At 41.5% G+C, this 26,929-nt stretch overlaps 1 protein-coding gene across 4 annotated transcripts in view; it reads left to right on the top strand.

Annotated features, from left to right (window-relative positions):
- The first annotated feature begins 2,574 nt into the window (after positions 1-2,574).
- Positions 2,575-26,929, top strand: part of C3H2orf73 (chromosome 3 C2orf73 homolog) — a 41,945-nt gene continuing 17,590 nt past the window's right edge. The window contains exons 1-3 of one of the 4 annotated variants that reach the window (XM_060187647.1): positions 2,575-2,738; positions 9,198-9,339; positions 20,948-21,101. In XM_060187647.1, coding sequence (XP_060043630.1) covers positions 2,710-2,738; positions 9,198-9,339; positions 20,948-21,101 — 325 coding nt within the window. In that variant the 5' untranslated portion in view covers positions 2,575-2,709. Of the gene's footprint in view, positions 2,798-9,197; positions 9,400-20,947; positions 21,102-26,929 lie in introns of all 4 variants that reach the window. The other 3 variants (XM_060187648.1, XM_007527949.3, XM_060187646.1) reach the window with 3 other exon arrangements.

Raw genomic sequence — 26,929 nt, 5'->3', positions numbered from 1 at the left:
TTTTAATTTGTTTTTAATAGTTTGTTACAAGATTGTTAAGATTACCATGTAGAGTTCCACAGCACATCCACCACCAAAATTCTGTATTCCCAACCTCTCACCTCCCCAAAGATAACCACCAGAGTTCTCACAAGTCTTAGTTTGATTGCTTCTGTTTAGTTTCAAGAATATATTTGACTACACATATCTCTTCATTTAATTCTTACAGCGCACACACACACATATATATGAAACACATCATTAAAACAAAATTAGTTTTAGTGTGTGCCATTAAAAAAAAAAAAGTTGAGTTAGAGAGGATGAGAGAAATCAGAGCTCTACTCTGTCAAATGTGATGCCCAGGATTTGGACAGGGCCTCATATTCAAGTTCAGCATGCCACTACTGAGCCATTTCCCTGGCCACTGTTCTCCACCTTTTCTTTTTGGAGCCCCTACCCCTGCCCCACCCCACCCCACCCCCACTCCACCCCCAACCCATCTGTATCACAAGTATGTCAGTAAAAAAAAAAAGGGGGGGGGGAGAGGAAGCTGGATTTTCCTGTTTCATTGTTTTTGGTACCTTGCTATTGTTTACAGAAAAATGTCAACAAATTCCTGCATCTTTAACACAGAACATTTCCACCCTATTGTGTTTCCTCACAGTGTTGCACTACAGTGCTCGTTATTTTTGTTTTAATATTTCATTTCTATTATTTTTTTGTGTTCTCTTTATTTATTAGATAGAGCCAGTCGGAAATTGAGAGGGCTGGGGGAAATAGAGAGGGAAAGAGACAGAGACACCATGCAGCCCTGCTTCACCACTGTGAAGCTTTCTCCCTGCAGGTGGGAAGGGGGGAGGCTTTGAACCTGGGTCCTTGTGCACTCTAATGTGAGCGCTTAACCAGGTGTGCCACCACCCAGCCCCAGTGCTTGCTATTTCTAACATGCATACAATTTTGTTTTTAAAAAGAAGTGATTATTAATATGAGGGAAAAAACTACAGCATCGCTTGAGCACAACTGATGCTAAGGGGACTGAACTCAAGACCCAGCACTTTAAAGTCCAATGCTTCAGCTACTGTGCCATCTCCCAGGCTGCAACTGTGAGTAAATCTGGGTTTATTCTTTGCTGACAAGTATATGAATTACCCTTTCACAAATAAGAAAATCCCAGATATTGTTTAGGCTAGCACATTCATAGATTCTTCACACATAAATTTTCCATTCGATTGACTGGATGGCCCTATCACAAGAATCTAATCTGGCCACCTCATTTTTATAAAAGGGAAGGTATAGCAGAGAGCTTTAAGTCTCTCTCTTTTAGGTCTGATTAGCTAGTTGGTAATAGCACTACAGGGTTTATATAGAATGCTTTTTCTATATAAAAAATTACTGAGAGTCAGGTGGTAGTGCAGGATTAAGTGCAGGTGGCGCCAAGTGCAAGGACGGGCATAAGGATCTCAGTTCGAGCCCCCAGCTCCCTACCTGTAGTAGTGGAAATCAGGAAGCAATAGTTGAGGTAAGAAAGTCACAGGTCATATGGACTGACCTGCCAACACCAATGTCCAGCAGAGAAGCAATTATAGAAGCCAAACATCCCAAATTTCTGCACCCCAAAAAGAATTTTGGTCCATACTCCCAGTGGGGGAGAAATGATAATGGGAAGATGACCAGAGGGATATGAACTCCATCTTCATCAGAACCCAGAGAGAGAAAAGGGAAAACGGGAGGTACATTGGGATGTAACAATAGGTGTATGAGTGACTTGGAAGGAAGAGATGGGGAAAAAAGGGTGGGTGGGCACCCGCGTCACAAATATAGACAGTTGTAGAAATAATAGTTAACCCGTATCTGCAACCTTAGAACTACTGTAGCTTACAATGGAGGGAACGGGGACACAGAACTCTGGCGGTGGGAATAGCACAGCTGAGCCCCTTTTATCTTGTAATTTTGTGAATCAATATTAAGCCACTAGTAAAAATGAAAAATAAAACCAACTAATCCCCCACCCCACGCCCAAAAAAGAAATTCCCAGGCCAGAAATATAATGCTGATCAGCTAAAGCTTTCCCCCCAGGTCACGTGCTCTTTGAGTGGCATCTGCACCAAGGCCCTGTGCCAGCCTCTGTTCCCTACACCACCTCTAACTCTGAACCCTGGAGCAAAGTCCCCACCATGTAAGGCCCCATCTGCAAATGAGAAGCGTTTCTCTGCTCTATTTGCAAGCTTGCCACCCGACCAGGGATGAAGGGTTGGTCAGATGTTGCGAACTGAAACAGCCCAGAGGATCCTTAAGCTCTTGGGCGGTGCAAGGGTACATGGCAATAGGTGCTCCGTGGCTCAAGGGGAAAGCACTTCAGGGCGGGGTCCAACTCTCACTGATCGCCAAGACCAGCGGCCAGAGAAATACCCCACCCTCCAAGAGCAGGAAGACCAAGTTCAAACACAGGGTGTCCAGATCTCTGCAAGTCCGGAAAGAACACAGGAAGAGATATCCGGCCAGCCGCCCCCGCCTGCCTGAATGCCCGCTCCCGGAGAGGGGGGGGGGGGGGACTGATAACGGCGCCTGCGCAGCAGGACCCGCCCAACCCCGCCCCCACGTGGCCTCGGCCGCGGAGCGCCTGGAGGCCTCCGTCGCTTAGCAACGCACCAGCGTCACAGCGACCGCCCAGGCAAGCGGCGTCCTAAGGGGGCTGGGTCCTCGGCGCCTTTTCTCAGGCCATTGGAGCCCATGGAGGGGAAAGAGGATAAGCTGCAGCAGTAAGTGCTGGGGTTTGGCTTTCTCTGTTCCCTTCCGAATAAAGGGCCCTCCTTGGAAAGTGAGTAAAGTGAAAACAGGCTCTTTCCTCCTCTTTTTTTTTTTCTTTTTTCTTGCAACCCCCTTCCTACCTCCTTTTCAGCTGAGCTTTCCAAAAAGCACAGTACACCGTACACAGGCGGTGTACCATCAGGACGACATGCATAGCCTCACAATTCTGAAATCACCTTGAATCCGCCACTTGGACCAACCGCATTAATTTATTAGCAAATTCTATATGCAGATTTTTACACTTGACTGTATGGCAGAATCACTCCCATGATCACCCTGCATTTCCCCCTACTCCCCCCCACCCTGGTAACAGCTCCCCTTTAATGACCTGGTTATTGGGGTTGTCTTTGTTGCTCCTCTTCCTCCCTAGGCAGCCTCAGCAGGAGTCTGTTTACCGCACTGTTTTCCAGAGGCTTTTACAGAGAAAAATGCAGGCTCCCGCCATGGCCAGTGGGCTCCCCTCAAGCGCCCTCTCCCCTTCTTGGGCTTGTCTATTCCTGCCAGGTGTGCCCAAGCACACAGACCTCTTGGCTGTCATCCGCAGTGATTTTAAAAAGTGTGGACCCCAGACCAGGTTAGCATCACCTGGAACTTATTAGAAAAGCAAATTCTCCAGGGTTGGCCAGACAGACAGACCCAATCAGAAACTCTGGAGGTAAGATACTATGAGGTAGGTTTAAACCAGGCTCCAGATGTTTGTAATTTCTTTGCGTTTGAGGAATACTGGCTCTAGGTGTTAGCGTTCATAAGGTGTTTAGCACCACCTGATGTGTTAGGAGTCTCTGCCTCCAAGGTCTGCATTCTTGCTGCTAGAACAGTGGTTCTCAAAAACTCACCAAACGTTAGATGTTTATTTTTACGTGTAATAACCCCATAATACTTAGCTAGGGGCCTTTCCGGTAGATTGTGATTGAATGGACTGGGGCCAGGTAAGTAGAGGAAGCTTGGTCATCCCTTTATTCTGAGTACCTGAGGTAACACTGGGCACACAACTCAATAAATGTGAAAAGAATGAACTGTTCAGTTATTCTCACATCTCTCACAAGAGGTTAATGGGTATTGTTGTCCTTGGCAACCAAATAAATCAAGGCTCAGGTGGCAGAGGTAAGAATCTAACCCAAGCACAACATTTCAGAGTCCATTCTTGTTTCAGCTGTTTTTCTTCTAGTAAGTCATCTACTTGATGTTGATCTGTCAATTGATGTCTCACTCTACAGCAGGGTTGGGGGAAGTCCAGCTCCCACAACATGCCATTTTATCTCACTGCAACTGCAGGCAGGACTCGAAATTCAAGAAATCTAGAAGCTATTTTCATAGAAGTATTAAATATTAAATTTTTAAGTTGATAATTTTGTATAGCCCGAGAATGATAACATAACTATCCAAATGACCCTTGGCAGAAATTTTTTAAAAAATTCCCCACTCCTGCTTATAGCTACATAAAGTACAAGCAAACAGCCAATCTCTCTCTTCAAAGACCTGATTTTCACATGAGTGTATTGTTGAATGCAAATGAAATCAAATAAGATAAAAAAAAAAATCAGAAGTCTACAACTAGAAAGAAATCTAGTGTGGCTTTTACTTCCTGTCTCTGGGAAGATAATATGGTACAGCCTGAGGAGCTGCACTTTGCTGGAAATCGTTTCTTTTTCCAAACTGGGACTCAGGAAACTATAATAGAATCCAAAGGTGCCAGATGCTATTTGTTTGCCAAGTATTAGTATCACCTGGAGCTTATTAGAAATGCAAATTCTCCAGGGCTGGCCAGATAAAAAAGTTTCTGATCCAATCAGAAACTCTTGGAGGTGAGATATTAGTTCGGTTTGAGTCAGGCTCCAGGTGTTTGTAATTTTGCAGTGAAGGTCGAGGTGCACAGCTAGAACAAAACCTGGACAGCATGAAGACCCCCTTAAGAAGCACTTTCTCCAGGTCTGACCTCAGGACTCTTGAAGTAGCAGTCCAGGACTGAGCTCCCTCTAGGCAGGGACCCTCCTTGCTGTTGTTGTATCTCCCAGATAGGGGTCTTTCTCTGCCTTTTCCTCAAACCCACACAGACCCACTGACTGCTGGAGTGTCATCATCTTGTTTTGCCTTAAAAGTGCCAGTATGGTGTCCATGTGGGTGCAGGGTACTGGAGGAAAGCCAGCAGGGAACCCCAGAAACCTGCACTGGGGCACAAAGCCCAGCCAGCCAGGGAAAAGCCAAGTGCTCTGCCCTTGGGTTTGCTGCCTGTACAGGGGAGCTTTACTGAGCCCTGGTCCCCGGCTCTCACCTTCTGCTCTACCCTCATAGGGCCTTGCCTGGGAACCCTCAGCCCACCAGTCCTCACTCCATTTGGTGGCACCATCTGGTGAGGCAGTAAGAGAGGTGGGACATTGAGGACAGTGACAATGCCTCTGCTCCTTAATCTTTTTCAGCATTTTTTTTTTGCCTCCAGGGTTTATCACTGGGGCTCAGTGCCTGCACTATGAATCCGCTGCTCCTGGAGGCTGTTTTTTCCCTTTTGTTTATCGTTGCTGTTGTTGTTAGCATTACTGTTGTTATTGCTGTCATTGTTGCATAGGACAGAGAGTAATGGAGAGAGAAGGGGAAGACAGAGGCGGGAGAGAAAGATACACACCTGCAGACCTGCTTCACCGCCTGTGAAGTGACCCCCCCCCCCCCCGCAGGTGGGGAGCCTGGGGCTCAAACCTGGATCCTCATGCCTGTCCTTGTGCTTCCTGCCATGTGCACTTAGCCTGCTGCACCACTGCCTGCCCCCTGGTATATTTCTTTATAAAAACATCAGGGCCCACCAGCACCGCTGATGAAGTTAGAAATACTACTTTTTCTTGAGCCAGGGCCTCACACACATGCAGGGTTCCACCACTCTGGTTTTTGTTTGTTTGTTTTGTTTTCAATCAGATAGATGAAGAGAGACACCACAACCCTGAAGCTTCCTCCAGTGCCATAGCACCTACCATGTAGTGCTGGGGCTCACATCTGGGTTGCACACATGGTGATGTAGGCATGCTGCCTGATGAGCTCTCTCTCCATCCCCAAATACTGTTGATTTGAAGAAAAAAAAAAGCTATAGGGGGCTAGGTGGTAGCACACCAGGTTAAGCACACACTGTACAAAGCTCAAGGATCCTGGTTTAAGCTCCAGCTCCCCACCTGCAGGGGGGTCGCTTCACCGGTGGTGAAGCAGGTCTGCAGGAGTTTCTCTTTCTCTCCCCATCTTTGTCTTCCCCTCCTCTCTCAATTTCTCTCTGTCCTATCCAGCAACAGCAACAATAATAACAGCAACAGTCATAACAACAGTGGAAAAAAGATGGCCTCCAGGAGCAGTAGTGGGTTCCTGGTGCAGCCATGGAGCCCCAGCAATAACTCTGGGGGCAAAAAAAAAAGAGAGATAGAGAAGCTATAAAGGCTAATTCACGAGACATGTAAATATTATAATGGCTATCCATTTCCCTGCAACAAACTGGATTTGTGTCCAATAAGCTATACAGTGATGAATGAAATACAGTCATTAATAGAATGTACTGCAGGGCCAGTGCTGGGAAATTGTGCCGATGCAGTCACATCTGCCATGTTGTCCTCTCAGGCTACTGCTAGTTCCCGAGAGAGTTGGGACATTCTCGGAGTGCCTGTTCAGCCATGTTGTGCCCTCAGGGCATTGTCTATTTCCCCACGATATTTGGAGTACTTTGGTTACTCCTCCCCCCCTCCCATTCTCACGAGAGTTATCATCCTATCCTGGAGTGCTATGGTTACTCCTCCCCCTTCCCATTCTCGGGAAAGCTACTCCTATAAAAGCCCTTCTTCTTCCGCACCTTGCTCTCTTGCCAGCGCTCCACTCCAGTGTTCAGACGCAGGAAAGGTTACTGCGTGAGGCGGCCATTTTCGCTACCTCCACGTGGCCCAACTTGCCTCTCTAGCACCCAACTCTGAGGTGCCAGCGCAAATAAAGATTTGTGTTTCCTCTTCGCTCCGGACCCCCTCTTCTCTCTTCTCCGTGGCCCGCGCACAACAACAGGCCAGGTGTTGCAACCAGTTAAGCACACATAGAACCATAAAGACCTATGCAAGGACCCTGGTTCAAACCCCTGCTTCCCACCTATAGGGGTGATACTTCACAAGAGGTGTAGCAGGTCTGCAGGTATCTATCTTTCTCCCTCTCTATCCCCCCACCTCAATTTCTCTGTCCTATCCATTAAAAGGGGGGGGGGGAATGGCTGCCAGGAGCTGTGGATTCATAGTGCTGGCACCAAGCCCCAGTGATAACCCTGGAAGGCAAAAAAAAATAAATAAAGGAAAAAAATAAAATGCACTACTAGTAAAGATGATTTGTAAACTGTGTCTATAAACTATAAACTGTGGTAGGTGTTATGAAAAGAGTGAACAAAGCATCGAAACAGATGCTTTGTTGGAAGGTGGGCAGCAGTTCTAGGATAAATGGAATCCTAAGTCACAAGGAGCCGGCTGTGCAGAAGTTGGGAGAAAGACTCAGGAAAGGGTCTGCTGTGGCTGTGGCCTGAAGAGTAGAGGGAGAGTTCCAGGAATCAAATGTAGGCTTGTGGTCTGGAAGGCTGAGGGGACCTGCTCAAATGCAGCTGATGAGATCAGCTGGACCAGTGTCAAACAGCCTTAGAGCTCAAATAAGGAGGCAGTCATTTACTGTAAATGCAGTGGCGAGCCATTTGTGGGCTTTAATTGAACAATAAATAACATGAAAGAAGAGATGGACCTGACTTTGACTTGAAGGTAGGAGATGGATGTAGAGTCCTTCTTTCCTTTCTTCCATCTTCCTTCCTTCCTTCCTTCCTTCCTTCCTTCCTTCCTTCCTTCTTCCCTCCTCTTTTTTCTTTCTTTCCCCCCCTCTTTCCTTCTTCCTTTCTTTCCTCCCTCCCTCCCTCCCTTCCTTCTCTCTTTCCTTCCTTCCTTCCTTCCTTCCTTCCTTCCTTCCTTCCTTCCTTCCATTCTTTCTTTTTCCCCAGTCTTGTCAGCTGCACTTGAACTAATTGCTTCCATCCTCCAGACTGTCTGCTTGTACTCAGTTCCTAGAACTTACCATCTTTTAGTACTTACCCTTTTAGTACTCTGGGCTAATTTTTCCACACAGAAACAAAAGGTGCAAAGTGAGGGAGGAGAGAGAGAAACCATAGCACCAAAGCTTCCTATAATGTGGTGGAGACTGGTTAGAACCTGGGTCACACACTTGGCAAAGCAAAAGCAAAAACACGGGGTCAGGTGGTGGTGCACCCGGCTAAGCACATATAGTACAAAGCACAAGGGTTCGAGTCCCTGCTCTCCACGTGCAGCTGGGGAAGCTTCACGAGTGTTGAAGCAGGGCTGCAGGTGCCTGTTTTTCTCCCTCTCTATCTCCCCCTCCTCTCTCAATTTCTCTCTGTCCTGTCCAATAAAATGAAAAAAAAATAGCTGCCAGGAACAGTGGATTCATAGTGCAGGCACAGAGCCCTAGCAATAACCCTGGAGGAAAAAAAAAAAAGCAGTAACATAACCCTCTTTTGCTCTAAACAAAAAGTATTCACATATTTCATGATTTCCTTTACATTTCAAGTGTGTGTCATTTTGAATGTTGTTCCTCTTGGTATTAATCCAATAACTCTCTTATATTGTCTTCATTTTTTCTTTTTTTCCCTTCCCTCCAGAGTTATCACTGGGGCTTGATGCCTGCACTATGAATCCACTGGTCCTGTGGCTATTTTTTCTCATTATTATTGTTGTTACTGCTTACTGTTGTTGAATAGGACAGAGATAAAATGAGAGAGGAGGGGAAGACGGGAAAAGATAAGACACCTATAGATCTGCTTCTTGGCTTGTGAAGTGATCCCCCTGCAAGTGGGAAGCCAGGAGCTCGAACCGGGATCCTTATGCTGGTCCTTGCACTTAGTACTATGTGTGGTTAACCCAGTGTGCTACCACTGGGCCCCAGTTCTTTGGCTTTTTTGCTGATTCTATTTCTTTTTGATGATTTCCCCTATACTGTCCTCAGGTTCAATTCAACCTTTGGCTTGAGACCATCTACTGGGGGTGAACATGGGTCCTCTTTATTTGGTCCTATGTCCTTGTCCTCTAAGTAACTAAATTTTAAAGATGAGTTCATATTAGCATGTCAGTCATGTGCATAAAAATTCTAAATGAGATTTGTAGGCATGATCAGTTTACTGATCAAGTAAATAAAGTCTATACACTGTGATGCTGTATCTTAGTGAATAATCATTTACAAAAATCCCTTTTTCTCTTATGTGTTTCGAATAAGATACCCTCCCAAATTTTAATATTACAATCCCAATATTATTTTAAAAGCCTAGTTATATGTATATTTCTTATTATTTTATGTGATTAGGGCTGCCAGCACTGAAATGCTCATTGGGGTAAGTGATCTACTATTCTGTTTTGCAGACAGCAAGAAGTAGAAGATGCTGATATAATGTGTGTAACTGACAAACAACAAGAAGAAATCAAACATGAAGATATTATACAACACTCAAAACCATGTGTGAGGAGAGGACGTGTATGTTATGCTAAGTTTATTAACACAAATGTAAGAACACTCAATGAACCAGTTCCTTACATAGAGTTCACCATGGCACCAGAAAAGCAGGTTAGCTAGCTATACATTCTATATGTATATATAAATAGAGATTAAAAGTAAATGCTCCTTTGCTGGATGATTTGTTCACAAAATACTTACAGGATGTGATAGAATTCATTGTAATTTCATATTTAAAAGTAGTAACCTGGAACTATTCTTTCAGATAATCTTTGCATACAAAGATATATATATATATATATATATATTCCAAATAAAATATTTTCTAGATTGGGTCAGATTATGACCACTCCAGTGGATGGGAGTTAGTAAAGAAATTTATAGGGAGTTGGGTCTAGCACAGCAGGTTAAGCACACGTGGCACAAAGCACAAGAACTGGCTTAAGGATCCTGGTTCGAGCCCCTGGGTCCCCACCTGTAGGGGAGTCGCTTCACAGGCGGTGAAGTGGTTCTGCAGGTGTCTGTCTTTCTCTCCCCCTCTCTGTCTTCCCCTCCTCTCTCCATTTCTCTCTGTCCTATCCAACAACGATGACATCAATAACTACAAGAAGAAAACAAGGGCAACAAAAGGGAATAAATAAATAGATAAATATTAAAAAAGAAATTTATAATACTGTAGCTGTCACACATTCTAGTATGATTTACCATAATCAGTAATTTATAATTTCCTTAAAATAATTTCTACCATTTTACTGAAATAATATGAAGTGCTAGGAATAAGTAGAATATTTTATATCAATTATATCCTTTGATATGATTTGCAACAGTTATTTGTAGTATCATTGGAAATATTTAGAGATAGCGTATTCCATAAAAGCAAAGTTACTTATCTGAGATGATAAAATAAGCAAATGCCATCGTCATATTGCTGATTCAGACTGTTGGTTTAGCCAAGTCACACTTGCATTCAGTATTAAACTATGCTTATGTCAACATTGTTTTTAACTCAGGCCTCCCTGTATTAGTTTCCCACAACAACTGTTAAAAATCACCTCTGACCCAAACACAGACTTAAAGAAACACAACTTTATTCTACAGCTCTGAAGCTCAGAACCTTCTCAAAACCAATCTCAGTGGCTGTTGGTAGGATTCTTTCCTTTCAGTCAGTGTGTGGTATCTTCAAATCAGTCTGATTCCTAACATAGTTTTACAGTGGTCCTTTGGATTACATGGGCCCACTAGAAAATATCTTTTTTTTTTCCTGTATTAGGGAATTAATGGTCTACAGTTAACAGTAAAATACAGTAGTTTGTACATGTGTAAGAAACATTTCTCAGTTTTCCAAATAACAATCTAACCCCCTCTAGGTCCTCCTCTATCATCATGTTCCAGGATCTGAACCCCACTCCCACCCACCCCCAGAGTCCTTTACTTTTTTTAAAAAAAATTATTTATAAAAAGAAAACACTGACAAAAACCATAGGATAAGAGGGGTACAACTCCACACAATTCCCACCACCAGAACTCTGTATCCCATCCTCTCCCCGATAGCTTTCTATTCTTTATCCCTCTGGGAGTATGGACCTAGGATCATTGTGGGGGTGCAGAAGGTAGAAGGTCTGGCTTCTGTAACTGCTTCCCCGCTGAACATGGGCATTGGCAGGTCGATCCATACTCCCAACCTGTCTCTCTCTTTCTCTTTCCCTAGTGGGGCGGGGCTATGGGGAAGCGAAGTCATTTACTTTGATGCAATACACCAACTCAGTCCAAGTTCTGCTTTGTGTTTTCCCTTATGTTCTTATTTTTCAACTTGTGTCTGTGAGTGAGATCATCCCATATCAGAAAAGATCTTTAACTTAATCGCAGTTGTCCTTTTATCATGTAAGGCTAAGTACAGTTGTGGTAGGTATGTTTTTGGTTAACATTTTAATGATAATTGCTTTCAGACAGTTCTCTTTGCATCAGTCATCTGTGCATGTAATAAATAGCACACAGGGCTATCAAAATAACTCACTTGGACAGTGCACTTACTTTGTCACACTTATAACCAAAGTTTGAGTATGTGTGTGGGGGGTGCAGGGCACGTCATTGAATGTTCCATGCCATGGTGTCTTGTTGTATGCTTTACATTGGTTTGGTCTTGCTCTCCCCCCACCAGGAGAATTGGTTTGGCCCTTGCTAGTTTCGCGCCTCTCTTTCTCCCCGCCCCCATGCTACATAGTTCCGGACTTCTTGGCGTGGCGGCCGGAGGAGAAGGATGCAGGACAGATCTGTGTGGTGATTAGTTTGGGTTAGTTTATGAATCGTTGTTCGTGAATAAAGAAATACAGCTTCCCGGCCCAGCCGTGTGTCCCCAAGTCTCTGTTTACCTCCGCGAAGCTAACCCGGCCTGCTAGAGCTCCGAACACTAACGACAGTGTCTTCCTCAATGTCTATTTCTGTCTCTGTCTTTCTGTCTGAAAAAAAAAAAAAGAATAAACATAGCACACGATGGAACTATATGTGAATATGAGATTGTGGGGCAGAAATTTCTGTAGTCAAATAGGCTTCAATGTCATGTATTAAACCATTACAAGGGCAGTTTTAAGTATGTTTTAGGAAAAAAAATATTTAGGACTTAAATTGTAGACTACATTTATACTAGGGAAATAAATCTGTTAAACATAAGCTAGAGGTATTTTATTCTTATAAAAACACAAGCTAGAGATATTCATATCCTTATAAAAACTAATGAATGACTCTCCTGAGCTTTAGAACGGGCTGAATTTAAGTACAACTGTTAACCAAGCCTGTACTTAACCCTGGAGATAATAAAGATGAGGTTGATTCAAAGAAAAAATATGAAATGAGAAATTTAAAAACAACCTCACTAATTTTCTTTTACTCCTAGTTGGTAGGTGTCTCAGAAAAACAGTAAGCCTCCTACCTGCAGAAGGAAGGCTTCACAAGTGCTGAAGCAGAGCTGCAGGTGTCTTTCTCTCTCTCTCTCCCCTCTCAAGTTTCTCTCTCTCTCTCTCCCCCCCTCTCTCCTCTCAAGTTCTGCCTTCAAATGAGAGAGAGAGAGAGAGAGAAAACCAAGGTGTCAGGAATTGCTATCAGCAAAACTGTGCTGCAAATTACAGTAGCACCTACATTAATACTAAAAACAAAATGAGCCAGAAACCTTTAAGAGATGGTGAAAGTGAGTTTGAAATGAAGAGAGACTAGGTAAGTGATGTTGATAGTGGATATGAATAAGAAACTACAAAGAAAGGCCAAAGAGGCATCACATAGTTAAAAGCTTCTTTTGCTGTGGGAATAAAGGGGATGCTTGCATTTAAAATATATATAATAAAAACAACAGATTAACCTTAAATGTACTTGTTTTCCAGGTATCAAAGTAGTAATAAAGAATACAAACGGGCTGGGTAGTGGCGCACTTGGTTAAGCGCACATATTGCAATGTGCAAGGACCCAGGTTCAAGTCCCTGGTCCCCACCTGCAGGGGGAAAGCTTCACAAGTGGTGAAGCAGAGCTGCAGGAGTCTCTCTGACTCTCTCCCTCTCTATCTCCCCCTTCCTCTCAGTTTCTGGCTGTGTCTATCCAGTAAATAAATAAAGATAATTAAAAATTTTCAAGAATAATTCACACAGATTGGTAAACTTTGTTCTTTCATTTTAAATGACTTTTTTTTTTTTTAAAGTATCCTGGTCTTATAAGTACTCACTGTTTTGTAGGAAATATAATGAGTCTCTTGATACTGCTTTAATATTTAAGTTGGTATTTTGCTAAAATAATGTCTTTATAGACATTTACTAAATGTCTCTATAAACATTTATTAATAAAATTAAATGTCTATATAGACATTTAATTTAATAAACAGTGTCTTTATAGACATAATTTCTTTATAGACATCAGATTGGTTAATTTTATTTTTTTAAATTTTTAAAAAAATATTTATTTATTTATTTATTCCCTTTTGTTGCCCTTGTTTTTTGTTGTAGTTATTATTGTTGGCTAGGACAGAGAGAAATGGAGAGAGGAGGGGAAGACAGAGAGGGGGAGAGATAGACAGACACCTGCAGACCTACTTCACTACCTATGAAGTGACTCCCCTGCAGGTGGGGAGCTGGGGGCTGGAACCGGATCCTTAGGCCAGTCCTTGTGTTTTGCGTCACCTGTGCTTAACCCGCTGCACTACCGCCTGACTCCCTGGTTAATTTTATTTTTAAAAAAGATTTTAAAACATAATTTGGACTGTGGACATAAAATTGCAGATGTTGTCAAAAAAAATAGAGGGTGAAGCATTGGCGCACCTGGTTAAGTGCATGCACTACAGTATGCAAGGACCCAGGTTCAAGCCTCTGGTCCCCACCTGCAGGGGAAAGTTTCACAGCTTCACAAGTGATGAAGCAGGGCTATAGGTGTCTCTCTGTCTCTCTATCTCTCCCCCCTTTCAATTTCTGGCTGTTTCTATCCAGTAATAAATAAATAAAGATAGTAAAAATAAGTAAAAAGTTTTATCTCAGTCATGTACAATGAAAGCTAGTTTTTCTTATATTTTTAAATATTAGTATTATTTAAAGAGACTATATTTTAGGTTATGTCCATAGTGTATTTTTCATAATACTGTCCATTGTATGCATACTCAAGTAAATCTCAAGAAATACATTTTTTGAAAGGTATATTTCCATATATCCTTCTTAGAGTCTCCCAATCCACCAGAGTTATATACAGGCTCTGAGAAGTCCTGTGATAAACTTGTTTGACATTGCTTAGCTCAATATTTTCCAATTTTATTTTTAACTATAGCAACTTCTTTTGTAGAATACTTGTTAATATGCTACAGAACTGATATCCCACAGAACACAATTTAGGATTGCTACTAGAAACATTTTGAATTGCTGAAAATGTATCTTTCAGCTCTTTCTGGTTTCTATTAAAATAGAGATCAGCTTTGACACAGTGTAACTCTTGTATTTGTTATAGCACTTCAGTTTTTTGAGGAGAATCCTTTATTGTTGTTATTATTAGTGATTTAATATTGATTTATAAAATTCTAAGATAATGGGTATAATTCCACACTGTTCCCACCACCAGAGTACTATGTCCCCATTCCCTCCATTTGAAACTGCAGTAGTTCTCCCAGGGTCACAGATAAGGGTTGACTATTATTCCTATAACTTTATATATATATATATACTTGCCCCCTCCTTTTTATGGTCCTGCCTCTTCTTTCTTTCTTAGCCACACCTACACCTATTAATATTTCTGAAATGTCCTTCCATTTTTCTTCTCTCTCCAGGTCCTGATGGAGTTGGAGTTCAGAGTTCTCTGGTGATCTTCCCTTAACATTTTTCCCCCTCTGGGAGTATGGACTAAAATTCTTTATGGGGTGCAGAAGGTAGAAGTTCTTGCTTCTGTAATTGCTTCTCCACTGGACATGGCAGGTTGATCCTGGCATGTCCATGGCAGCCTGTTTCTATCCTAGAGGAATAGGGTTCTTGAGAGCACTTTGGTTTTATTTATTTATTTATTTATTTATTTATTCATTTATTCATTTTAAACCTTTGTGATTTACTAACACGTGGCTGTCTACATAGATGTTGTTATTAAAGCTCACATTTCCCTACAAATTCCGTGTGATTTTTATCTTGCACAGGCAACAGCCATGATAGCAGCCTGCTATAGTTGCTGCTATAAAACTTGGCTCATCACTCTCGTTTCTCTAGGATGCCTCACTAATTACTACTTCTCCCCCAAGGGTTCTTCTCTCTCACTTTTTAAAAAATTTATCTTTACTTATTTATTGGATAGAGACATCCAGAAATTGATAGGGGAGGGGGAGATAGGGAGGGAGAGAGAGACACCTGCAGCCCTGCTTCACCTCTCACAAAGCTTTCTCCCTGCAGGTTGGGATTGGGGGCTTGAACCCTGGGCCTTGCACATTGTAACATGTGCGCTCAAGCAGGTGCACCACCACCTGCCCCCCCCCAGTTCTTTTCTCTTAATCCCCCAAAGAATGGAAATTAAAGGATGTTGACCTTTGGAGAAATATATCCAAAGGTTTAGGGACATATGAAATTACCTCACAGTGATTTCCATATGTGGTAAAGGGGTTCACAAGCTGGCATAGCCATTGGGTCTTCCAGGCAGTTAGGAGAAACACTGTCATTAGGAGTCCTCCCTCTCCAACACCTCCCTACTATGACTGCCAGCCTGAGACAGAACAGAAAAAGACATCCTGAGGTGAATGGGTAGTAAGTTTTGAACTAGGAGAAACTGTTTTTCGAGCCAAAACCCCCCTCCATAATCTTCAGGCTATACTTCAGTCCCCAAAGTCCAGACAAAGCAATACTACGAGAGGCCTTTCCCCAGTCTGGCTTGTTTCATTATAAATGGCTCCATGTCAGTTCCCATAATCCCATGTAAGTGACAGTATGTACAATGGTAAGCTTCTGTTCTTTGACTTTCACTTCAGCATGGACTGAAGCTAAAAACAAGATTCCACCTCTATCTTAAATCTTACAGTCCCTGAGGCACAAGTGCCTTATAGGCCTGCAGGCACCTTACTCCCTCAGGAATGAGCCAGACTTTTTAGGCACTGGGCAGACTAATCTAAAGTAGAGAAACTAAAACCCAGCTTCTTGAACTGTATGCTTTCATTCTGTGGTAGGGAGGATCCATCCAATTGACAACACTAATCAGAATGCTATCACCAGTTCAGATTCCTTAAATTCCCTAGGAGCAACAACACTTAACTTTTTTTCTCTTTTATATTTGTGGTTTTAAAGAGACTCTTTGAGTAAGATATTAAATTTAAGAAAATCTTCTTGAGGGGACCTGGTGGTGGTGCACCAGGTTAAGCATACCTGCTACCATTCACAAGGACTTAGGTCTGAGCCCCTGTGCCCCACCTACAGGGAGACACTTCACAAGTGGTGAAGTAAGTCTGCAGGTGTCTCTCTCTCTCTCCCTACTTGCCTCCCTCTTCCCCTCTCAATGCCTCTCTATCCTATAAAGAGAGAGAGAGAGGGAGAAAAGAAAGAAAAAAAAGGGAAAAATGACCACTGGGGATGGTAGATTTGTGTGCTGGCACTGAAACCCAGTGATAACACTGGTGGAATAGTTTTTTTTTTAAGGTCTTTATAGACTTGTTAAAAAAAGTCTTCTTGGGGCTGAGTAGTGGTTAACCTGGTTGAGCGCACATGTTACAATGCACAAGGACCCAGGTTTGAGATCCTGGTCCCTACCTGCAGGGGAAAAGCTTCACTAGCGGTAAAGCAGTGTTGCAGGTGTCTCTCTGTCTCACACCCTCTCTATCATCCCCTTCCCTATCAATTTCTGGCTGTCTCTATCCAGCAAATAAATAAAGATAATAAATTTTTTTTTAAAAAAAGTCTTGAAAGGTGAATTAATCTCTGCATTAAGGATAGATGTTTTTTAAAAATTTATTTTATTCATTTATTAATATGAGAAAGGGAAAGAGAAAGAGAGATAACAAACTTGAGTATCACTCTGGCACAGGCTGTATACAGGAATCAAACTATGAACCTCATGCCTGAATGTCCCAGGCTTTATCATTGTGCTACCTCCTAGGCCAGAAGGATGGCTCTTTCTTCCTTCCTTCCATCCTTTCTTTCTCTCTTTCTTTCTTTCTCTTTCTTCCTTTTTTAATTTCCTTATTATGGGATTAATGTTTATAGTCGACAGTAAAATATAATAGTTTATACATGTGTAATATTTCCCAGTTTTCCACTTAGCAATACAACCCCCACTAGGTCTTCCTCTGCTATCATGCTCCAGGACCTGAACCTGAAATCTTTTACTTTGGTGCAATACGGATGGCTTTTTTTCATTTCACTCTTATTTAAGAACATCAAAGTCTGTTAGGCATTCCCTAGTGGCTCTCTAATCCTAGAATCACTTTTCTATATAATTAGGGTGTTTGCCAAGTAAGTTTCTCATTACTAAGATGATATCAAGCTCAGGCCTTAAAACCTTATCATGGAAGATCTTTCTTGGAATACTTAAAACCGTTTCTTTTCACTTGGGAAATAATTTAAATGTTTGTGCTTACCTGGCTGTACATCCCATACTAGATTTGATGGAGCAGCACAGAAAAAAGAGGCAGGGGCTGGATAAATGGCAGCTCTGTGAAGTACTGGTGTCTACCTTCCATTCATGGTGAGGACAGTGTGAGTGCAGCGAAACTTTGGGGGCATATGAAGAACTAACTGCCTTACTTGTGGAGTAGAGTGGAGTGGACAAAGCTTTAAGAAGCAGGCATCTGACAACTGAAATGCGAGACTATTTTGAGCCAGAGAGAAGACACCATCTGTTGCGTCATCTGCTCTACTAAATCTACTACTAGGCCCTACATGGAGCAGTCTTCAACCAGAACTCACCTTTTCACCCATTTGGAGAAACACAGTGCTGGCCTCCCGTTCTCTAAAATGTCCTAGTTCTTAAATTTCTTCCATTTTTATTTTATTTTACTTAATGAAAGAGATACAAAAAGAAAAATAGAGAAAACAGAGCACTGCTCAGCTCTAACTTATGGTGGTGTTAGGGATTGAACTTGTAACTTCAGAGCCACAGGCATGAAGGTCTCTTGCATAGCCATTTCGCCATCTTCCCCATCCCTAGTTTCTAAATGTCTTTGATCTCTGCAAACTTACTCATTACGTTCAGCTACAATTTGTTGTTGGCTGCTGTTCCTTTAAAGGTACAAAGTGAGATCTAATTCTGCAATTATTAAGGGCTTTGCTCCTTCCTTGATATGCACTTCTTTAAAAGTAGACCTTTTAAAAATTATAGTTTACTTGCTTCATAGCTATAGACTGAAATTGAGAGGGAGATAGAGAGGGAGAGGAAGAGAAACCTGCAGCCCTGTTTCATCACTCCTGAAGCTTTCCTCTTGCAGGTAGGAACCAGGGGCTTGAACTGAAGTCTTTGCTCATTGTAATATGTGCATTCTACCAGGTACACCACCACCGAGTCCCCTCCTTGGTACATAATTATTTTTTCTTTATCTCCTTCAGCTTAAAGATCATTTCCCTTAACAAAGATATTAAAATTGAGTATTTGGGCATTGGGCAGTGTGGTCACTTCACGAGCAGAAAAGCAGGTCTGTGAATCATTCTACCTCTCTGTCTTCATCTCCCCTCTCAATTTCTCTTTGTTCCAGCAAGTATAATAGAAAAAGGAAGAAAAAAAAAAAAACAGGTGGTAGCACACCTGGTTGAGTGCACATGTTACAATACATAAAGACCAGGTTTGAGCCCCAGGTCCCCATCGGCAGGGGGAAAGCTTTGCAGGTGGTAAATTAAGGCTGCAGGTATCTCTGTCTCTCTATCTCACCCTACCCCCTCACTTTCTGGCTGTGTCTATCCAATAAATAAAGATAATAAAATCTTTAAAGCATTTTTTCAAAAAGACTTTTTAAAAAAAAAAAAAGGAAAAAATTGCTCCTGGGAGTGGTACATTTGTAGTGCTAGCACCAAGCCCCAGCTATAACCCTCATGGCAATAATGTAAATATGTATATATTTAAATAAATAGATACATAAATAAATAAATTTGAGTATCTCTGCCTTTCTTCTCTGAATAGTGTACTCTCCAAATCTGTAATATAGCCTTTCCTCAGTGCTTCCTCACTCCCTTCAAAGATGATTTTGGCACATTGCGTGGATTTGTTCTAGCTAAGCTTCTTGACAATCTCTTGACAAGTTGACTTCATTTTACTGAATTCAGTATAACTACATCTTCAATGCATGACTATCATTAGAAGTTAAGTTCAGGAAAGCTTCTTTATGTGCCTCTAAGCCACTAATGTGTGTGTGTGTGTGTGTGTGTGTGTGTGTGTGTGTGTGTATGTGTGTGTGTGTGTGTGTGTCTTCAATTGCATTATCAGAATCTTACTCGTTAGAATCCCATGTCCACCCTCTTCACTCATATTCTTTAAAGCCTTTGACTTTACATGGAATTGTTGTTGTTGTTGTTGTTATTATTTTTAAAGCCTGATCTCCTCATATGATGCTCAAGGAAGATATTTGATTATACCGAAGATTACTTTCATTTTTAATAGTATCAGAGAACTCCTAATTACCACAGCTTCTTTCCCTTATGTCTGTGTAATCAACCAAATTATTTTCCCCTTTGGTCAGAATTAAGTAAAATTTCCCATCACTGCTTTCTCAGCTTTGAAGAACTCAAATTGTCATATAAACTAATAAAGAATCTCTGCCCTGCTCTTCTGCACACTTGGGTGGACTTAACTATCCAAGACCCAATCACACTGGAAATAGTTACTCTTAGAATAAAGTTTTTCAAACTACAGTGTTAGTGGGTTGTGACCAGCAGTGTGAAGAAATGAAGATAAAAGTGATATGACAGCATAAAGATAGTCAAGTGCACTGTGCATAGTAAGAATAAGTATTGGCTACGGAAGAAGGGCAAACGCTAGAAGAAGAAGAAGAATTGGGGCCAGGCAGTGATACACCTGGCTAAGTGTACACCTTGTACACTACAGTGCACAAGGACCCAGGTTCAAGCCCCTGGTCCCCACCTGCAGGGAGAAAGCTTCATGAGTGGAGAAGCAGGGCTGCAGGTGTCTCTCTTCCTCCCTCTATCTTCCCTTCCCCTCTCAATTTCTCTGTCTCTATCCAATAGTAAATAAATAAAATTTAAATATATAAGTATTGTTTGTGAAACGTGTGTGTTATATGTGTGCACTTACATGATAAAAAATGTATTTTGGGTCCAGGTGGTGACGTACCTGGTTGAGTACACATGTTACAGTGCACAAGGACCCAGGTTCAAGCCCCTAGTCCCCACCTGCAGGGGGATAACTTCACGAGTAGTAAAGCAGGGCTGCAGGTGTCTGTCTCTCTCCTTCTCTATCTCCCCCTTCCCTCTCAATTTCTGGCTGTCTTTATTAATAAAGATAATAAATAAAGAATAAATAAAGATAATAAAAAAGTTTAAATTTATTTCATGGTGTGGTTAAGGACTACAAGTTTTGAAAAACCCTCATCCAAAGGCAATGCATTATGTGAACTGCCTTAATAACTGTATGCATTCTTAGATTAAATTATGTTGAACAGACACACATGCATCATATGCACATATAATAAAATGATTGCACAAGCCATAGAAATGTAATTATTTTGCTAACTTTTACCATCTCATCTATCAATTAGCTTAAGAATTTGGTAGCTACATTTTACCTAAAAAAAATACATGTATGATAATTCAGACTAGGATATAGTTCGCCCAGTAGGGTTCACGTCTTATCATGTACACACCCCTGGTTTTGAGTCCTGGTACCACATGGGAATACCACAGCACTAGGGGAACTCCATAGTGGAGCAGTGTTGTAATAACAGACAACTCTATCAGAGAGCAGTAGAATCACACATGCACGCATAAGGTCCCAGCAACCCCCCCCACATGCATATGTGTGTATAATTAAATATATATATATATATATATATATTTCACTTTTATAGGTGTTTTTAAGATAAACCCAGTATTTGTGAAATACATTTACTTCTGGATTTCAGAATTCTAGGATTAAAATAACTTGTGGAATTACAGAGCCTTCATAGAATTCAAACAGCTCTTAAATATATCCTATAGTTTATAAGACTTTGTTTTCAATCCTTTTTCCTATAAAGTGTAAGTGGTGGTCCCAGAGTAAAGAACCAGAACAGCCCTGGAAACCATCTTACGACACCAAGAGCACCCAGAGGAGCGACTTTCAAAAACCAGCATGCCCATTGGTTTTGCCAGTCAAGCACAGCAAGCTACAAAAGCCTTCTTGTGGGATAGGTAAGGTCAGTGATGGGGAAAGCTATTTTTCATTTATTTATTTATTTACTTATTATTGGATAGAGACAGAGATAAATTGAGAGGAGTGGGAAAGATAGAGGGGGAAAGAGAGAGACACCTGCAGCCCTGCTTCACCACTCCTAAAGCTTTCCCCCTGCAGGTGGGGACTAGGGGCTTGAACCGGGATCCTTGCACACTGATGTGTGCACTTAACCAGGGATGCCACCACCTGGCCCTGAAAGCTGATTGTTATTATCTTGGTTCCTACTATCCACTTCAGGTGCAAATCTTGGATTTGCTTGCAGTATAATGCATAGTCCAGGTCTCCATGTCCATACTTTCCACTTGGGTGGAGAGGTTGCCTTTATAACTCGAGTCTGGCTGCATATAATTATAGTCTGGCTTGCTGGGAGGAATCCACATGTATGAGATATAAGGGGACCAGGTGGTGGTGCACCTGCTTGAGTGTACATGTTACAATGCATAAGGGCCAGCACCCAGTCCCCACCTGCAGGGGGAAAGCTTTGTGAGTGGTGAAGCAGTGTTGAAGGTGTCCCTCAGTCTCTCCCTCTCAATCTCCCCCATCCCTATCGATTTCTGGCTGTCTCTATCCAATAAATAAATAACGAAAAAAATTGTAAAATATAAGCACACAATTCAAATTGACAGTAACAGGGAGTAAGTTATAAACTAATAAGGTTTGATTCAGGGTCTGAAACATCCTGTGACATCAGTTCCTGGGAGTGGTGGGGGTGGGGGTGGGTAGAGTGCTGCTGCTCTGTGCTCAGCCCCCCCAGTGGCAGCTGTTTTTGGAGAAGTCTTTGGAGACCTCACAGGAACAGAGCCCGAAGCATCATAGCTTGTCTTATTTCAGCTCTTCTGCTATATTGCTTCAAAAGTGTATTAGCAGAGCCACTTAAGAACTTGAGGGAGCTTGGTCTATAAGCACAGCCAGACTTTTGTCTGTCTTTGCCTGATGCGTCTGTTTATCGATTTACTCTTAAGCTAGTGGGTTTATTTATTTACTGTTGTCTCTAGGGTTTCTCTGTTCCTGGCTGACTTTTGCAGATAGACAGATAAATAGATAAGACAACAGCACCAAAATTCCCTCCAGTATGGTGAATGTCAGGCTCAAAGCTGGTCATGTGTATGGCAAAGCAGGTGCATTTGCCAGGTGAGCTCTTTTGCTGGTCCTTCATCTCATTCATTTTAAATTGCCGAGCCACTCCATTTTAATTATACCCACTTACTGGTCAGCCAATGTCATCATAATGCCAATACATTTAACGGGCACCCCCAGAGAAGATTACCTCTCTATAGCAGTTGAAAACATATAGAGCAGCCAAGACCTTATCAAGTTTGCTGATCTTCCTTCCCTAACAGGGAGCTTATTAATAATAATAATAATAATAATAATAATAAAACAATGTAGTAATAGAAAATTATACCAGACACTGATAAGTCTCCAAGTCAAAATCTTGGTAACATGTTACTTATATGGTTACCACCTACTTTTTTTTTTAATTACAGTTATTAAAATAGTAGGCAACACTACATAGCAGTATTTCTCAAAGCACACACCGGCAGACTCAAGTTTTCTAATAATATAAATTATGCTCAAAAATGCAAAAACTGAGTTTAAAGTTGTTTTGCTACAGATCTCTTTCAAACTTAAAAAAATTATTATCTTTATTCATTTATTTATTGGATAGAGACATACAGAAATTGAGAGGAAGGGGAAATAGAGAAATAGAGAGGGGCTAGGCAGAGGTACACCTGGTTAAGTACATACACTACAGTGCCCAAGGACCCAGGTTCAAACCTCTGGTCCCCACCTGAAGGGGAAATCTTCGTGAGTGGTGAAGCAGTGCTGCAGGTGTCTTTCTCCCTCTCTATCTCCCCTCCCCCTCAATTTCTCTCTGTATAGAATAAATAAATAAATATTTTTAAAAGGAAGGAGACAGAGAGACACTGCAGCACTGCTTCACCACTCATGAACTCATGAAGCTTTCCCCCTTCAGATAGGGACTAGGGGCTTGAACCTGGGTCCTTGCTCATTGTAACATGTACACTCAACCAGGTGCACCACCATCCAGCCCAGCCTTCAAACTTTTTATCTAATAATCAGTGTAAACTTTCAAGGATAATAAAGATTTTTGTCTCTCTGACTTACAAGCCACACCCTCTCCCTTTCTAGATCCTTGAGCTTGGCTAATGCCCCAAAAAGCTATGTAGTAAATATTTTTATATGCACTCTTCAAAATTGTTTCAGACCTGAAATTAATTTTGCCTGACAAAATCAATGTGACAAACTAAGCCTTTTATATTTATGTACGTCATACTCATATTTTAAACCATCCCCAGTTATCTGGTTATCTTTACTGCCAGAGCTGTATTTAGCAAGTCCTAAATACATGTGGGAGCAAATCAAAACAAAATGTACTGTGTACCCACTTTGGCCCTCACCCGTGCAGAACTTTATCAGCTAGCCTCCCAGTGATGTTTTAAAGTGACAGTAGACAAAGAATTACTTTTTTTCTCCCTCCTACCAGAGCACTGCTCAGTTTATGGTGGTATGGGGATTGAACCTGAGACTTTCGGGTCTCAGGTATGAGAGTCTCTTTGCATAACCATTAGACTTTCTACTCCCACCCAGGATTACTTTTAAAAATTTAAATTATTAATTTGTGTGTGTATTACAGAGTGGAGAGAGAGAGTGCATAAGGGTTATACAAAAAGCCTTTCATGCTCAAGGTCCCAGGTTCAATCCCCAGCACCACCAAAAGCCAGAGCTGAATAGTGCTTGGGAAGAAGAGAGAGAGGAGGGGAGGGGAGGATAGAAGAGAGGAGGAGAGGAGATGGGGCCGGAGGGGAGGGGAGAGGAGAAGAAGGAGAACCAGAGCATCACTCAATGCCAGGGCTCACACTCAGGACCTCAGACTTGAGAGTTCAGTGCCTTATATACTGTGTCACCTCCCAGGCCACAACCAGAGATTAGTTTTGCTGGCCAGCAATCTCTTAATTTTTGCTTTCTGGCCTCTGTGATCTTCCCATCGAGTTCAGGAGACAAAGGGCAGCTAGACTGAAGGTCAAGACATGATTTCTACCTCATGCATGGCAGTTGATAGGAAGAAATAACAGTAAGATGATCCCTGTCAATAATTGCTCATTTAGAAAGATAATGAAGCTTCCACTATTGGTAAGGAAGGTAGATCACAAATACCTAAACCTTCTGCCTTCTGAAACACTCTAAAGTGAGAACAAAACCAGTGGCACAGATTACAGTGAAATGCAAAGAAAGGCAACAGTGAGATACCACTTAACACCTGTGAGAATGTTATATACTAGGGCAGAAGCAAGTGTTTGTGAAGAGGCCGGGTGGTGATGTACCTTGTTGAATATATATATATATTGAAATGTACAAGGGCCCAGGTTCAATCTCCCGGTCCACATCTATAAGGGGACAGCTTTGGAAGTGGTGAAGCAGGGCTGCAGGTGATTCTCTGTCTCTTTCTCTCTCTCTATCTTCCTGTTGTTCTCAACATCTGGCTGTCTCTATCCAATAAATCAAAAACAATTTTTAAAAAATGTTTTGACAAAGATGGGGGGAGGGACCCTCCTGCACAGCTGGAGGCAATGTAAATTAGTTGAACCCCTGTGGAAAATAGCCTGGAGATTTCCCAGAATTCTAGAAATAGGCATACCCTATGACCCAGCAGTTTCTCTCCTGGGGATTTATCCAAAGGAAATCAAAACACCTATCCAAAGAGGTCTATGTGTGCCTATGTTCACAGAAATGTAATTTTTCATAGTCCAACTTTGGAAGCAACAACTGATGAATGGCTAAGAAAGTTGTGGTGTCTGTGTACACAGTGGAATACTACTCAGCTGTTAAAGATGATAAAGCCATTTCCTTTGCTTCATCTTGGGTGGAACTTGAAGGAATCATGTTAAGTGAATGAGCCAAAAAGAAAGGACAAATTCTGGATGATTCCATTTATACATAGAAGTTAAGAAAGAAGGACAGAAAGGGAAAACACAAAGTAAAACTTGGGCTCAGTGTGGTGTTTTGCACCAAAACAAAGGTCTCTGGGGAAGGGAAGGGAAGGAAGAGAGGAGCTGGAGAGGGCATGTGGATCCTGGTGTGTGGTGGTGGAAAAGGATTTAAGTTGGGGGGATTGAGAATATTTTGAAGAAATTTCTGGAATGTGAGAAAGAAAAGCATCCTATTGATGGGTTTAAAGAAAGAGAAAGAGAGGTGGGGGGTGAGGAAGCAATAGTTTAGAATTAATGTAGGAAATGAAGTCAAACCTTCTGAGGCAATTTAGCTGAGAAGCCATGATGTCACTGCAGGCTCAGCCAATGGGGAGCAAAGGACAGGAATGTCATGGGGGGGGGGGGGAGGCAAGCCAGTCACTCTATTCCAGCATTAAAACAACCTCTCGTCCTCTTGTAGCTACACATCAGGTCTCTAATTCTTTTTTCTTTTTTTTAACATTTTTAATTTATTTATAAAATAGAAATATTGACAAGACCATAGGATAAGAGGGGTACAATTCCATATAAACTCTGTGGAATATAGTAATACACTAAAACTATTAATACACTCACTTTTTTCTGATAAAAGAGCAAATGATATTTGAATTCATAGCTTGACTATAGTATATATATATGTATATATATATATTTCATAATACTTAACGCAGCCTCTAGAATAATGATAACAGTTTTTCAGTATAAAAGACTTGAAAGGTTATACTGAGTGCTACTAAATATGAAGGGGGGAAGTCACCTTTATATATAATTCTGAAATCATAAAACAGAGATTATAGAGAGAAGATCCTTAAGATTTCCATAAAAAAGAAAAAACAGCTTACCATCTAAGAATAAGGATCATTATGGAACCCAACAGCATGGGTATAAGAGCAAATAGAGTTCGTGTTTTTAAAATCCTTAAGAGGAAATAGTTTTTAAGCCAGAGAAGAGTACTTGTTTGACATGAATACAGAACCACTTTTATTTAAATGGTGCTAGTTATTGGACCCAGTAAGAAGGAAATGTTCTTTAGGGACCAGGCAGTGGTGCACCTGGTTGAATGCACACACTAGAGCACACAAGGACCCAGGTTCAAGCTCCTGGTCTCCACCTGCAGGAGGAAGCTTCACAAGTGATGAAATCATACTGTAGGTCTTTCTCTCTCCCTTTCTCTCTCTCTCTCTCTCTCCCTCTCTTCTTCTTCTTCTTCTTCTCCTTCTCCTTCTCCTTCTTCTCCTTCTCCTTCTCCTCCTTCTCCGTCTTCTCCTTCTTCTTCTTCTCCTTCTTCTTCTTCCTCTTCTTCTTCTCCTTCTTCTTCTCCTCCTCCTCCTTCTTCTCCTTCTTCTTCTTAATCCTCCTTCTCAATTTCTGTCTTTATCCAAAATAAATAAAAAAATATTTTAAAAAGAAAGAAATGTTCTATTGAAATGAACATTATCTCCAACCCCAATAAAAACAAATTAACAACAACAACAAAAAGAAATGTTCTAGCATATTTGACTCCTAAGTGAACAAAATTCATGTAACTGCAATATAAATGCTCTTTAGTAATTTTGCAAACAAGATGGAATATGTAAATATTGCTACGAATAGAAACAGGTCATCAACCTGAATTTTAAAAGTTAATAACTGAAGAGACAGCATAATAGTTATGCGAAAGACTTTCATGCCTGATGTTCTGAGGTTCCATGTTCAATCCTTAGCACCATCATAACCCAGAGGTCAGCAGTGCTCAGGCATCTCTCTCTCTCTCCTCCACTCTTATTAAAATAAATTAAATTAAAACATAAAAG

Source organism: Erinaceus europaeus, chromosome 3 (genome assembly GCF_950295315.1).
Source record: "Erinaceus europaeus chromosome 3, mEriEur2.1, whole genome shotgun sequence".
In the NCBI taxonomy this organism is placed as follows: Eukaryota; Metazoa; Chordata; class Mammalia; order Eulipotyphla; family Erinaceidae; genus Erinaceus; species Erinaceus europaeus.
The sequence above is the reverse complement of the archived record's forward strand: the minus strand, read 5'-3'. Positions and strand labels throughout refer to the sequence as shown.